Source organism: Bos javanicus, chromosome 1 (assembly GCF_032452875.1).
Source record: "Bos javanicus breed banteng chromosome 1, ARS-OSU_banteng_1.0, whole genome shotgun sequence".
NCBI classification, from domain to species: domain Eukaryota; kingdom Metazoa; phylum Chordata; class Mammalia; order Artiodactyla; family Bovidae; genus Bos; species Bos javanicus.
Genome location: NC_083868.1, coordinates 142,522,790 through 142,536,683, shown reverse-complemented (window position 1 = coordinate 142,536,683; position 13,894 = coordinate 142,522,790). Strand labels below are relative to the sequence as shown.

Genomic DNA, 13,894 nt, shown 5'->3' with positions numbered 1-13,894 from the left:
CTGCATGCTGACAAGAGCCATGTCATCCTTTTAGAGACAAGGGGACTCCAGAGTCATCATCTGAACTCAGGTTTACATAAAGGAGATCATTCCTCACAAATGACAACTCGCTCCAGTATTCTTGTCTAGAAAATCCCACGGATAGCGAAGCCGGGTGGGCTACAGTCCATGGGGTTGCAAAGAGTCAGACATGACTGAGCAACTGAGCATTCCTCAAAGACATGGCTAAGTTTATAGCTATCTAGAACATATGACCCCAGACTCGTCAAGCCAGCCTCCAGGTGGAAATCTGGGATTGATGAAACTAGTCATGTGGCCAGGATCGAAGTTCATACCCATCTTGGGGGCAGAGGGGGGTCCTCCCGTCAGGGCGCCATGGTCTCTCTGAGTCTCAGACACAGAAAACACAGCAGTGCTGAGCACCTCTGTGTTCTAGGACCACTAGGACGTTCCCAGACAGGTTGCACTGTTAGAAGGTTGGGCCCAGTCATTCGAAAAGAAAGATGACTCAAGGGTCAGAAGACACGATTCAGGGTCACATCACCAACCAGGAATGAGGGAAAATTCACACCTGAGGTCAAGTCCAGAACACTTCCCACTAAACCCTAGCTGGAGCCCCAGTCCCCAGACCAGGGCTGCTGGTTGAGAAAAGGGAGTTTGGCTGATTCTCAAAGTGAGTCTAGGTAATGCACCTCCCTCTCCATCCCCCTACCAAGAGGCCAAGGAGACTAGACTATGCTCATACCTAAAAAACTTAAACAAATCAACTAGGACTTGTGTTTTACACATAGTGCTGGCCCCTTGAGGACAGGTGTCCCAAGTGGGATGTGGGGCTGGGGGAGGCACCCCAGCCTACAATCCCCATCGTCATGTGGCCGCACAATGACCGCCCGGGGCCGTTTCCCAGCAGCTGAGTGTTTTGAAAAACCACATCAATACAACAAGGCTATTCTTACTTAGAGAAGAGCCCTCTGCTTGCTCGGAGGCTATTTGCTCACTTTTCTTAAAAATTAAATTATTTTGGCATATCAGTTCAGTTCAGTCGCTCCATCATGTCCGACTCTTTGCGACTCCAAGGACTGCAGCGAGCCAGGCTTTCCTGTCTTTCACCATCTCCCAAAGTCTGCTCAAACTCTTGTCCATTGAGTCAGTGATGTCATCCAACCATCTCATCCTCTGTCGTCCCCTTCTCCTCCTGCCTTCAATCTTTCCCAGCATCAGGGTCTTTTCCAACGAGTCAGTTCTTCACATCAGGTGGCCAAAGTTATTGGAGTTTCAGCGTCAGTCCTTCCAATGAATACTCAGGACTGATTTCCTTCAGGATGGACTGGTTGGGAAGTCCAAAGTCAGTCAGTTATGCATATACACGTATCCATTCTTTTCAGATTCCTTTCCCATATAGGTCACTACAGAGTACTGAGTAGAGTTCCCTGTGCTGCACTTGTTTAGTTGCTCAGTCGTGTGCAACTCTTATAGTGACTCCATGGACTTTAGCACACCAGGGGCCCATGGGATTTCCTAGGCAAGAATACTGGAGTGGGTTGCCATTTCTACTTCCGGGGAATCTTCCCAACCTGGGGATTGAGCCTGCATCTCCTGCACTGGCAGATGGATTCTTAACCACTGAGTCACAGGGGAAGTCCCATACCACACAGCAGGTTCCTACTAGTTATCTATTTTATACGGAGTAGTGTGTATATGTCAATCCCCATTACCCAGTTCATCCCTTCCCCCTTCTTGGTAACCATAAGTTTGTTTTCTACATCTGTGACTCTATTTCTGCTTTGTAAATATGGTCATTTGTGCCCTTTTTTTTTTTTAGATTCCACAGATCAGCGATATCAAATGGTGTTTGTCTCTGTCTAACTTACTTTACTCAGGTTTATGAAGGACATTCTGGCATTTTATGGAGGTTCTAGGTAATTGTTAAGCCACAGGCTAAGTCTAAGTCATAGCTGTTGGCCGTAAAGGGCCAGGTGAGGGCTGAAGTGGCCTGGTGATGGTGTAGGCACCCCCATGTCCCGCCACCAGACTAGCTCGCAGGCTGACCATCACTGCACTGGGGAACAGCCTCACTCCTGCTGCCCTGGGCTCCACTCCTAGCATCCGAGTGTGGCGAGCCCAGCCCCAGGCACAAAGGGACTCCCTTCTGTAAACCGGGGCTCTCTGCGCACCACTGCCCAGGGCTGCCTACCTGCCAAGACGGAGGCTTCTGTGGCGAACATCACAGCAAATTCCCGGATGATGTCTGCAGGGCTGTCGTCCACAAAGAAGCCCAGGTAGCTAATGGAAGAATGGAGAACCAGAGGCACAGCCGAGGGGAATGCGCGCAGGGTCCTGTCCCCAGCTCTCTTCAGTGCCTCGTATAGATACTCCACCTTCTGGTCCTCGCACTGAGGGACAGAGACAGGTCGGTCACCTGTTACCTTAACTGATGAGAACCAGGCAGCCATGGGAGCCTCCTTTTTGCTCCCGACACTGTAACACAATTTACCTGGTCCCAGTGTTTGGGATTATGGGTCTGTTCTATAGCTGGTCCCCAGTTCCTTAGGCAATTCAGGTCAAGCTCTTATTGGAATGGAATAGCCTCTAAGTGCCCAGGCAGGAAACCCCGGGTCCCTTGAACTTCGTCCTTCACTCCATCTTGAGTTGACCCAATGCCCCCATATTGCATCCTGAGCCCCTCTCCCACTCCCATGGAGCACAGCTATGCTCAGAACTGCACTATTGGCTTCTGGGGGTTCCTGTAGGCTCCACTGATGCAGTCCTGGGGTGTGCTGCTCAGAACGTAACCTACTGAGGAGGGTTGTAGCCTATTCCTTGGCTGCTGGCCTTCAGACTGGGCAGCAGGCCTCGCACTTGGCTGGTGATCAAACCATCCTTGTCTACAAGGGTCTCCTCTGTTGTGGTCTTGGCTTATAAGCTCCCCGTCAATCCCCACTGTCACCCACACACCCACTATCTGGCCACACAGCTCCTGGCTCAGTGAGGAAGACTCCATGAGGCCATGGGGGACCCCAGTGAACCCCAACACAGTGACCCCCATGGGGAGCTGGCTGATCCCTCCTCTCCCCAGCAGCAGGCTCCCCCTGGGTTTCCCATAGCCCCACTTGCTCTCTGAGCTATGAACCTTATCATTGTTGTTAACACACACCCACAGCTCCCCACTCACCAGGAGCTCACTAAATTCACCCCTGCCATATCTTTGCAGCCCTCACAGGCCTGGAAGGCATGGGATATACCCACAGGGCACTCAACTCATAACCGCCATGTAGATGAACATCTCTACACACGTATTTCTTGGCCTCAGGCATGTAACCTTGGAGCATGGAGCCACGTTATACATAGAGCTGTAGTTGACGCCACCATTTGGTGGCTGTATGTTCTTAGAATCAGACAAAGAGTGAATTCCTGTTACACTCTTCTGCCGGAAAAGGACCCTCAGCCTCTAGGGCAGGGTTGGGGAAAGCGGGGCAGCTCCCTTGGGAGAAGGGAACTGTGTGTGTGATGTGTGTATGTGTGCACCTGTGCCCATGCCTCAGTGGGCTGTGAGGAGCTGGAGCCCCAGGTCAGCTTCCCGGTGGTCATGACCAGGCACATCCATTTCTAAGGTCATGTTCAGAGCTGGCTTGGCTGCCACTCCTTTCCCTGATGAGCTCCCAGGACAAGCCATAAAGGAACCCAGTCGCTGGCCAAGCAGGGTGACCAACTCACCCAGCTTACCTGGACTCTTCTGGATTCAACACCTGGGAATCCCTCCCCACCTCATGGCAAATGAGGGTGTTTATCAGGGGCTCTGGGAGGCACTGCTTCTCCTGGGCATCTTCTGGAAACCATCCTGCACAGGTGTGCAGCCTCCTTTCTGTGCATTGCAGAGGAGCCTGGAACAAAGGATTCCTTGGGCCCCAGTGGGACGCTGAGAGTTTGCTGACAGCAGAGCCAGGGTGGTGCGGCGTGTGCCCTCTACATTTTTCTGGTCAGGAGCCCCAGTGTTGTCTTTCCCTCCTCATTCTCATGCCTCCCTCTTGTCTTTGAGCAATCCAGATCCTTCCCAGGACGCCTGCAGAACTGCCTCCTGACCTCTTCTGGGCCAGAGAGCTGGTCCCCAAGGCAGGAAGAAGTCCTGCATCTGCAGCTGGCCAATCTGTTCATTAATTGATCCATCACAGGTTTGTGAAGCTCCCACTCAGGCTGAGGCACTTGCTAGTCTCTGCAGGTACAATAGTGAGCGAAGCCTCCTCCCTGCCTTGAGGGTTTCAGTCCAGTGAGGGATGCCAAGTTGCATCAGACACACTGGCGTGCAACAGGGAAAGAGCCACTAGATAGGGAACAAAGGGATGGTGGGAGCACGGAGCACACAGCGCTTCCAGCTGGGGAGATGTTGCTGTTTAGTCACTGGCTCTTTTACGGCCCCATGGACAGTAGCCCATCAGGCTCCTCTTTCCATGGGGTTTTCTAGGCAAGAATACTGGAATGGGTTTCTATTTCCTTCTCCAGGGGAGAAAAATAGATTCCCGACCCAGGGATCAAACCTGCATCTCCTACATTGCAGGTGGATTCTTTACCACTGAACCATCAGGGAAGCCTGCCTGGGGAGGGGGGGTAAGACTCAAAAAGGGAGAGGATAAATGATTTGGGTTCTGAAGGATGAATAGGAGTTGACCAGATGAAGACGAGGAAGAAAGTAAAGGCTATCTCACGCAAACATCACTGTTGTGCACCACTCTATGAAAATAAACCCCTTAGTTTTGCCCCATCACCACCTAGTTATTGCAGGAAATGACTCAGCTGCTATGTTAATGAGAATTAAATGTGCCTTGGGCCAACTCACCGTGAAGAAGTCACAGAGCGTTATATGAGGGAAGACCTCGTGGGCTCTGTTCTTGGCACACTGCCGCCTGCTTTCTCTCCAGAAGTCTTGAAGCTTGTCCAGCAGGGGACCGGTGGGGCAGAGGAACAGGGCGTACTCCTGGGGGATGGGGTCGTCCAGAGAAGGGTCATTGCAATGGCAGTGTAGCCTGCAAGAGAGGAAGGGACACTCACCTGGCACTGTGGCCAAACGAGTCTTTCCCCAGGGAAGGCAGAGGGCAGTGCTGATGGTGACTCAGAACAGCCCGCCATGTGTAGAGCACCAGGGTGTCTGCACTCAGGCAGAACTCACCGAGCACAGGGCTGAGTGTGATCGCAGAGGAGCTGGGCATCCACCCAGGTCCCTGTGCTGTGCTAAGTCACTTCAGTTGTGTCTGACTTTGCAACCTCAAGGACTGTAGCCCTCCAAGTTCCTCTGTCCATGGGATTCTCCAGGCAAGAGTACTGGAGTGGGTTGCCCTTTCCTTCTCCAGTGGGTCCTCCCAACCCAGGGATAGAACCTGTGTCTCTTATGTCTCCTGCGTTGGCAGGCAGTTTCTTTACCACTAGCGCCACCTGGGAAACCAGGTCTCAGACCCTGGCTAGTCTGAGTCCCAGGCTAATAACCAAGACAAGGTGAGAAGGTGACCAAAATACTCAAAACCTGGTTTTCTAATGGTCCCTCCGGGTCAGGTATCTCCTTAGGGTTGAAGTTTTCTGGGAAAAACCTGCATTTTAATTTTATCTCAATCTTCAAATTAAGTATAAACATCAAAGCCCCAAAGACCTAGACAGAACTTAGGCAGCTACTCTATTTTCTTTGAGTTCAGAAAGTTATCTATGTTTATTTGGCCGCCGCAAGCTTTGGTTACGGCACGCGCGGTCTTTCGATCCGGCGTGTAGGCGTCAGTATTTGTGGCATGTGGGCTTACTTGCTTCTAGGCATGAGTGATCTTAGTGTGTCCACGCTGTTGCAAGGTGGGTTCTTAACCACTGGACCACCAGGGAAGTCCCAGAAAGTTATTTAAAATACTATGAAAGATGACATACAGCCCCCAAGTCAGGCTCCTTCTCACCAATAGTAAAAAATGAATAAAATTGAGGCAACTGATAGATACCATTTTCCCACTTGTAAAATTACCAGAATGCCTTTCAGAGGATAAAAGCTAAGCTTCGTTTTGTCAAAGGTGCCCAGAGACTGAAGGATGAATTTCTACAACCTTTACATAAAGCAATTTGCCAAGATGTATCAAGAGCGTTAAAATACCCCTTCCATTTGAGCTAATAAATCCTTTCCAGAAATTTATTCAAGGCAAAAAGTGTAGATAACACTGCATGTATAAAATGTTTATTATACCATTATTTATAACATGAACGAAGGAAAAAACTAGAAAAGTGATAATAACTTTATCATGTAGTCACTGGAAATTACAGATTCGAATAATTTTTGATGGCTCAGAGAAGTGTTTGTGATATAACATTAAATTTAGAAATCAGGGTACAACCACTGGAGAAGACATGAGATACACACAAATACCTTCTTCTTAACAATAAAAAAACACTAAGGAGGAAGCTTTGCTCCCTTTATCACAGCTCACTTACCAGCTCTAGGAGAGGAAATCTCAACTCTTAATCTGCTTTGTGTTCTCACAGACATTTAGGTAACAGGTGCATGGATAGCACTTGTGTGTATTATTTAAATCAAAAGCTATTGTTCAAATCATACTACAACTCGCATTTTTTACTCAGCAATATGTTTTTGTAATCTCTCCCTGTTGATACACATACAACTGGTTAAGTGTGTCAGAGTGAACCTTCTAAGGGCTATAAAACAGTCCATACTTCATCCATCCACGCCACTGATGGGCATTTAAATTGTTTTCTTCTTTTAAAACTTCATAGCACTATGATTAAGATCTTTTCACATTCTTTATTTTATTTTATTTTTTTTTGGCTGCTCTCCGGGGCATGTGGGATCCTAGTTCCCTGACTAGGGATGGAACATGCAGCCACTGCTTTGGAAGCAGAATCTTAACCACTGGACCAGCCACCAGGGAAGTCCCCTGCACACTCTTTTTAGGCTCTTTGTGTTTCTCCAAGGAATGTACTAAGACATGAACTGCCAGGCAGCATCTACTCACATTTTCAGTGTTGATATTCACCCCAAGTTGCAACCAGGAAAGTGAGAGAGAGACTACCTTCCCCTCATCCTCACCACCGCTTGAAGCTGCCTTTTGTTGTTAACGGCATCCTAATTTGCAACCCCATGATTGCCAGTGAGGTTGGGCCACTCTTGCACAGTCCAGAAGACCCACAGTCTCCCTGATCCTTGGCAGGTCTGCTGATGTCTCTGGCTGAGTCACCATCAGCAGGGACCAACCACGACTCTCACAGCAGTACGTTTATTTTTTACTTCCAATTTGGCCACTGACTTTAAAATAAATTCAAAATGGATTAAAGATCTAAATGTAAGACCAGAAACTATAAAACTCGAGAAGAAAACATAGGTAAAACACTCTCGGACATAAATCATAGCAGGATCCTCTATGACCCACCTCCCAGAGTAATGGAAATAAAAGCAAAAATAAACAAATGGGACTTAATTAAACTTAAAAGCTTTTGTACAGTGAAGGAAACTATAAGCAAGGTGAAAAGAAAGCCTTCAGAATGGGAGAAAATAATAGCAAACGAAGCAACTGACAAAGAATTAATCTCAAAAATATACAAGCAATTCCTGCAGCTCAATTCCAGAAAAATAAATGACCCAGTCAAAAAATGAGCCAAAGAACTAAACAGACATTTCTCCAAAGAAGACATACAGATGGCTAACAAACACACGAAAAGATGCTCAACATCACTCATTATCAGAGAAATGCAAATCAAAACCACAATGAGGTACCGTCTCACGCTGGTCAGAATGGCTGCTATCCAAAAGTCTACAAACAATAAATGCTGGAGAGGGTGCGAAGAAAAAGGAACCCTCTTACACTGTTAGTGGGAATGCAAACTAGTACAGCCACTATGGAGAACAGTGTGGAGAGTCCTTAAAACACTGGAAATAGAACTGCCATACAACCCAGTAATCCCACTGCTGGGCATACACACTGAGGAAACCAGAGTTGAAAGAGACACGTGTACCCCAATGTTCATCACAGCACTGTTTATAATAGCCAGGACATGAAAGCAACCTAGATGTCCATCGGCAGACGAATGGATAAGAAAGCTGTGGTACATATACCCAATGGAATATTACTCAGCTATTAAAAAGAATGCATTTGAATCAGTTCTAATGAGGTGGATGAAGCTAGAGCCTATTATATAGATCGAAGTTAGTCAGAGAGAAAAACACCAATATGGTATATTAACACATATATATGGAATTTAGAAAGATGGTAACAATGACCCTATATGTGAGACAGCAAAAGAGACACAGAAGTAAGGAACAGGCTTTTGGACTCTGTGGGAGAAGGCAAGGGTGGGATGATCTGAGAGAATAGCACTGAAACACGTATATTATCATATGTGAAACAGATCGCCAGTCCAGGTTCGATGCATGAGACAGGGTGCTCAGGGCTGGTACACTGGGATGACCCAGAGGGATGGGATGGGGAGGGAGGTGGGAGGAAGGGTCAGGATGGGAAACACATGTACACCCATGGCTGATTCATGTCAATGTATGGCAAAAACCACTACAATACTGTAAAGTAATTAGCCTCCAATTAAAATAAATTAAAAAAAAGAAAAGAAATAGGCAATTCAAATAAAATAAAATAAAGTCAGCCTAGTCCAGAGGGTCCTGGGTGTTTCCTTTTTTCCTCTACAGGGGTTGCATTTTTACCCTTGAGTTTTGGAGGCCTAGAGTTTTTGGAGGAGGAGGGGTTTCCCGCTGAGGACACCCTGAGCCCCCAGTGCTCGCCATCCTGCTCTGGGAACGGGCCCCCAGCCAGTGGGACCTGGGGTTTCTGTTTGATTTTCTGCAGCTATTCCAGGGTGGAGCATAAGGGGACTTCCCACCGTGGGACAGAATGATGGCATCACGGCACATGCGGGCGGGCCTGAGTTTTAGAGAACAGGGCGTCCTCTTTGATTCCTGGGGCAGGAGAGCAAGGCCCGTAGCAGTGGGCGGGTGGCAAAGCCGCAGAGCTGGAGGCTGGCAGGGCCACCTGGAACCCAGAGCTCCCCTGCACCCAGCACCGTTAAGGTGCAACGTGCCAAGGCCTGGGGGCTCTCACCCACCTGCCAGTTCTCACTCCATCAGAAGTGGAGAGAGTGGCGACCTCGATTTCACATCAGCAAAAATGTCTCTTTCTTGTTTATTCAACAACAAACCACATGAATGTTTCTCTTCATTGATAGTCACATTGGGATCATATCAGAATTTTAAGAAATCTTAAGAAAGCGTTGTTCAGAGTTTTCTCTCTTTTGTTTTCCGTTCTAGCTGGGGGTTTTTTACTGCTTTCCCTGGGCACCGTGGGCTGTGTAGAGGTGCCCGCCCGCCCGGGGGATCCTGGGGACCTCCCAGCTCCCCTGCAGAGACCCTACAACCTGCAGGCCCCCCACTCACCAGTTTGACGCCTCCTCTGCCGTCTTCCTTCCAGTGGCTGCCAATGCCTTGAGCCTGTGGGAGGCAGAGTGCAAGGAGCTCTCAGAACGCTAACTTTCATTCTTTGGAAAAGGTCGGGGTTGGGGGGCTGTCTCCACAATACAGCGGACCTTCAGGAGGGACCCCAGAGAGCTAGATGGGGAGACCTCAGAGTGTGATGCAGTGCCCAGACCTCCACCCTCTGCGCAGCATCACTGTGGTTTGGGAAACAGACTGCTTGCATCTCTCCACTCCCACCCATGATTTCCCTTCCCTGACCCCACCCCCAGTCCCTGGCATGGAGACCAAGGGTTCATGTCCTGAGGTTCACCCATGCCTGAATCCCACCTCCCTGACCCTCTCCCATGCACTCTCAGATCTTCAAGGCAGCCATGCAGGGCCACGTCCCTGGCTTGTACATGTGCCTCCCTGACCACATGCCCTAGGGGAAATGGCACAGGGTCTTCCAGGCTTGGCTCAGGTGTTCTTCCAGGAAGCCCTCCCTAAAGTGCTCAAGGAGGGTGCGCGTGCAGCTCTCCTGTGCTTCCCCACCACACACATGGCACCTTGCTCCTCATCTCAATGGACTCGTGTTCGCCTGCCTGTCCAACCATCTGTGAGCTCCCTGGGCTTAACCATGTCTTACTCATCCTTGCTGTATGTACAGTGAATTGAGTTTAACCGAAGGGGCCCAAACTAGACAGAATGGAGTTTGATGAAGGCAATTCATCCTCAAATTTAGCCTGGATATCGCCAGGAACCTGAGATGGCCACTGCCCAGTGGGGCTATTTCAGAGGATGCTGGTGGGCCTGAGGCCTTCTGGAGAGGTTAGCAGGAGACTTACCAGGGTGCTCCCACCCCAGGGAGACACTTAAAACAGGTTTCTCCAACTCCAACACATAGCTAATGTTTAAACTGGAAGGAATTGGGTTTATTTTGGTCACGCTTTGCAGCATATGAGATCTTAGCTCCCCAACCAGGAATTGAACCCACACCCCTTGCACTGAAAGTATGGCGCCTTAACCACTGGACCATCAGGAAAGTCCTTAAATTGGAAGGAATTTTAAGTATGTGTCTAACGGCAACTTCAGTCACATAATAAAGAGCGAATGTTACAGGCACTGGGACTGGGGTTTCAGCCCTGCCCCTCCACTACCATCCCTTTCTTGCCTCTATGTCCTCGTCTGCACCTGATGGACGGTGTCCAGCCTACGGCAGGCACCCATGCATGCCTGATCCTGTTCCTGTCTCACAGACTCCCGGTTTACTATGAACGTGACGTGACAACAAAGTCCTGATTTGGTTTGGGGAGAAAAGAGGTCTAGCCTCAGTCATTCCGTCCAGTTGGGCAGGGGTTTGTTATCTGTTTAAAGTGATTGCCCCCTCCCACATCCACAGTCACCTAAGGGGACTTCTGATGCATTTCCCATGTGAATACAGGCACGAAAAGGACCAGATCTAAGAACAACGTGGAAGCTGCCACCACTGTCAGGCTCAAAGCTCATCATTCTGGGGGGATCTTTCCCTGGAGGAGGGCATGGCAACCCACTCCAGTATTCTTACCTGGAGAATTCCATGGACAGAGGGGCCTGGCAGGCTATAGTCCATGGTGTTGCAAAAGAGTTCACATGACTCACACCTTCACCCTCCCTCTCTGGTGGGGATATTCAGGGTGGAGTCGTCTCTGTGTGGCCCTTCTCCTAAGATCACATCCTCCCTGCTTGGGGGCTTCCTTAACCATTTCTGTTCATTATCACACAGTCAAGAACCCTTACCCACAAGGGGTTTCTCTGCCCATTTAGAAGTAACATTCCTGTGTATTTCAACAGGTCCCAGCATCAGAGACCACCCCTGACCGACTTAGGGGCTTTTACAACGAGTCTCAAAAGCCATCTGTGATTATCCAAACTGCTCACAGAGAGGGTACAGCCAGGCGTCTCCAAACCCTGGTTCCAATTTCACAAACCTCGGGATCCCACCATCACCAGACAGCAAAGTTTGTCTTTAAAAGGCAAAGCGCGTGTCGTTTATAAAAGCAGAAAAGGCCTCATTTTGAGATGAATCTCGGGCCCGCAGGGTGCACCCCTTGACAGGAAGTCAGGGCTCTGAGCCGCCCGCAGTTCTGTGGCCACAGCAGGGTCAGCTTGGGGTCCGGGGAGCCGGGCCAGGCCAGGCGGTACTCACGCGGTGTGCGCTGGGAAGCCCATGCCCAGGAGGGGGTCCAGGAGGGAAGGGGTGCTGCGGCCCTTGAGTTTATTGAAGACTTTGGCATAGAGCTGGGTCTCGCCTGCTGCCATCGCTTCCTGCTGCAGACTGAGGCGAGCAGATAAAGCTGAGAGGCTGAGGCTGAGAAGAAAACCTCAAGCCCTTTCTGATCTTTCTGACAAAGCTAATATCCTGTTTGCATGAGATACTGCTTTTCAGAGTTCTCTTTGCAGAGTGTGGGTGCAGGGCCCACCAAGCCCCTTCCACAGTGGGGTTTGGGGTCAGGAGGTCATGGGATCGGCCTTGGTTCTGACTTGGGCTGCACTTGGGAGGAGTCTGCCTGGCATGGGTGGGAAGGGAGGCTGGGGGAGGGGAATCCAGGGTGGGGTTCTTTACTGGGTCCCACTGGCAGCAGAACCCTGAGCCACCTGGATCTTAGTTTCCCTGTCTGTAGAAGACATTAAACTACCCTGTATCAGCTGTCCCTCATAGTTTTAAAATTTCTGGCTCTTTTAGTTGTTCATTGATTTCTTTCCTGTAAAAACGTTATAAAGTTTAACACGCATGCAGAAAAGCTGGTGAATCCTACGGGTAGAGCTCCTTGCGTTTTCATAGTGGACTCACACCCCCTAATCCTCCAGGACCAGCAGTAAAACAGAGGTCCTCGACCTGGGAGTTTTGGCCCCCATTCCCAGGGACCACTGGCATTGTTGGGAGACATTTTGATTGTCACAACCAGAGGAGGGGGTGTTTGCTAACTGTGCCTAGTGAGGGGAGGCCAGGAACGCTGCAGCATACACGACAGCAAAGAAGGGTCCAGCTCAAGATGATAACAGTGCCAGAGTTGAGTGCCTCTGTTCTAAACATCATCAGAGCCTTGGAAGCCCCCGGGCCCCAGCGCCCCACCCCCAGCCTCCTAGTTTTCTCTTCCCTTTCCTGTAGCTGTTGCTCTCACTTGTATATTAATTTTGCTCATCTTTGAACCTGACATAAACAGAACCGTATAGTGTGTTCTCTTCCATGTCCGTTCCTTTTGCCCAAAATCACGAGCATGAAATTTATCCTTGTTGAGAGTAACCATATTTCACTATATTCCTGTATAGTGTTCCATCAGATAAATGCACCATGCTTTATTTCTCTAGTTGTCAGCTGATGTACATTTGGGTGCCTTTCAGACATTCTTGGTATATTTCTTTGAGTACCCGATGCACACATTTCTGTTAGGAACCTGTCTCAGGGTGGGATTGCGCGATCACAGGACGTGTTCGTCCTTCATCAGACACCGCCAAGCAATTTCACTCAGCAGTCGTACCAGCTCGCCCCCTCAGCAGCAGAGGATTGAAGTTCCTGCCCACACTTGATGTTATCATTCTTGCAGCCAATCTGGGGGTGTGTCGTGGTATCTCACTGTGGTTCTAAATTTGCATTTCCCCAAAGGGCGATGACACTGAGCACCTTGAGACGGGTTACTGGGCATTTGGATTTCCTCTTAGGTGAAGGGCCTCTTCTAGCGGTCCGCCATTTTTAAACTGGGTTGTTTGGGTTTTCTTATCCATTTGTGGAAACTCTGGAGACGAATCTTTTGTTGGATGACTTTATTTATTATTTTATTTTTAATTAATTAATTTTTAGTTTTTATCATTTTCAAAAGATTTTTTATTGGAGTATAATTGTTTATAATGCTGTGTTTCTGTGGTACAGAAAAGTGAATCATCTATATGTATATCCCCTCTTGGATTTCCTTCCCATTTAGGTCAACACAGAGCACTGAGTAGAGTTCCCTGTGCTCTACAATAGTTTCTCATTAGTTATCTATTTTATACATAGCAGTGTATATATGTATAAAGCATCTACTTCTGCTTCATTGACTATGCTAAAGTCTTTGACTCTGTGGATCACAGCAAACTGTGGAAAACTCTTAGAGAGATGGCAATACCAGACCACCTTACCTGCCTTCCAAGAAACCTGTATGCAAGTCAAGAAGCAACAGTTAGAACTGGACATGGAACAACAGACTGGCTCCAAATTGGGAAAGGAGTACATCAAGGCTGTATATTATCACCCTGCTTATATAACTTGTATGCAGAGTACATCATGTGAAATGCTGGGCTGGATGAAGCACAAACTGGAATCAAGATTGCCGGGAGAAATATCAATAACCTCAGATACGCAGATGACACCACCCTTATGGCAGAAAGTGAAAAGGAACTAAAAAGCCTCTTGATGAAGGCAAAAGAGGAGAGTGAAAATGCTGGCTT

General features: G+C 48.7%; 1 protein-coding gene across 1 annotated transcript in view; it reads right to left on the bottom strand.

Annotated features, from left to right (window-relative positions):
* Positions 1–11,778, bottom strand: part of UBASH3A (ubiquitin associated and SH3 domain containing A) — a 42,864-nt gene extending 31,086 nt beyond the window's left edge. Inside the window, exons 1-4 of the mRNA XM_061422498.1 lie at positions 11,616–11,778; positions 9,413–9,466; positions 4,832–5,018; positions 2,195–2,393 (exon numbers count right to left, since the gene is read on the bottom strand). Coding sequence (XP_061278482.1) covers positions 2,195–2,393; positions 4,832–5,018; positions 9,413–9,466; positions 11,616–11,728 — 553 coding nt within the window. The 5' untranslated portion in view covers positions 11,729–11,778. The remainder of the gene's footprint in view (positions 1–2,194; positions 2,394–4,831; positions 5,019–9,412; positions 9,467–11,615) is intronic.
* Between the last annotated feature and the right edge of the window lie 2,116 nt (positions 11,779–13,894).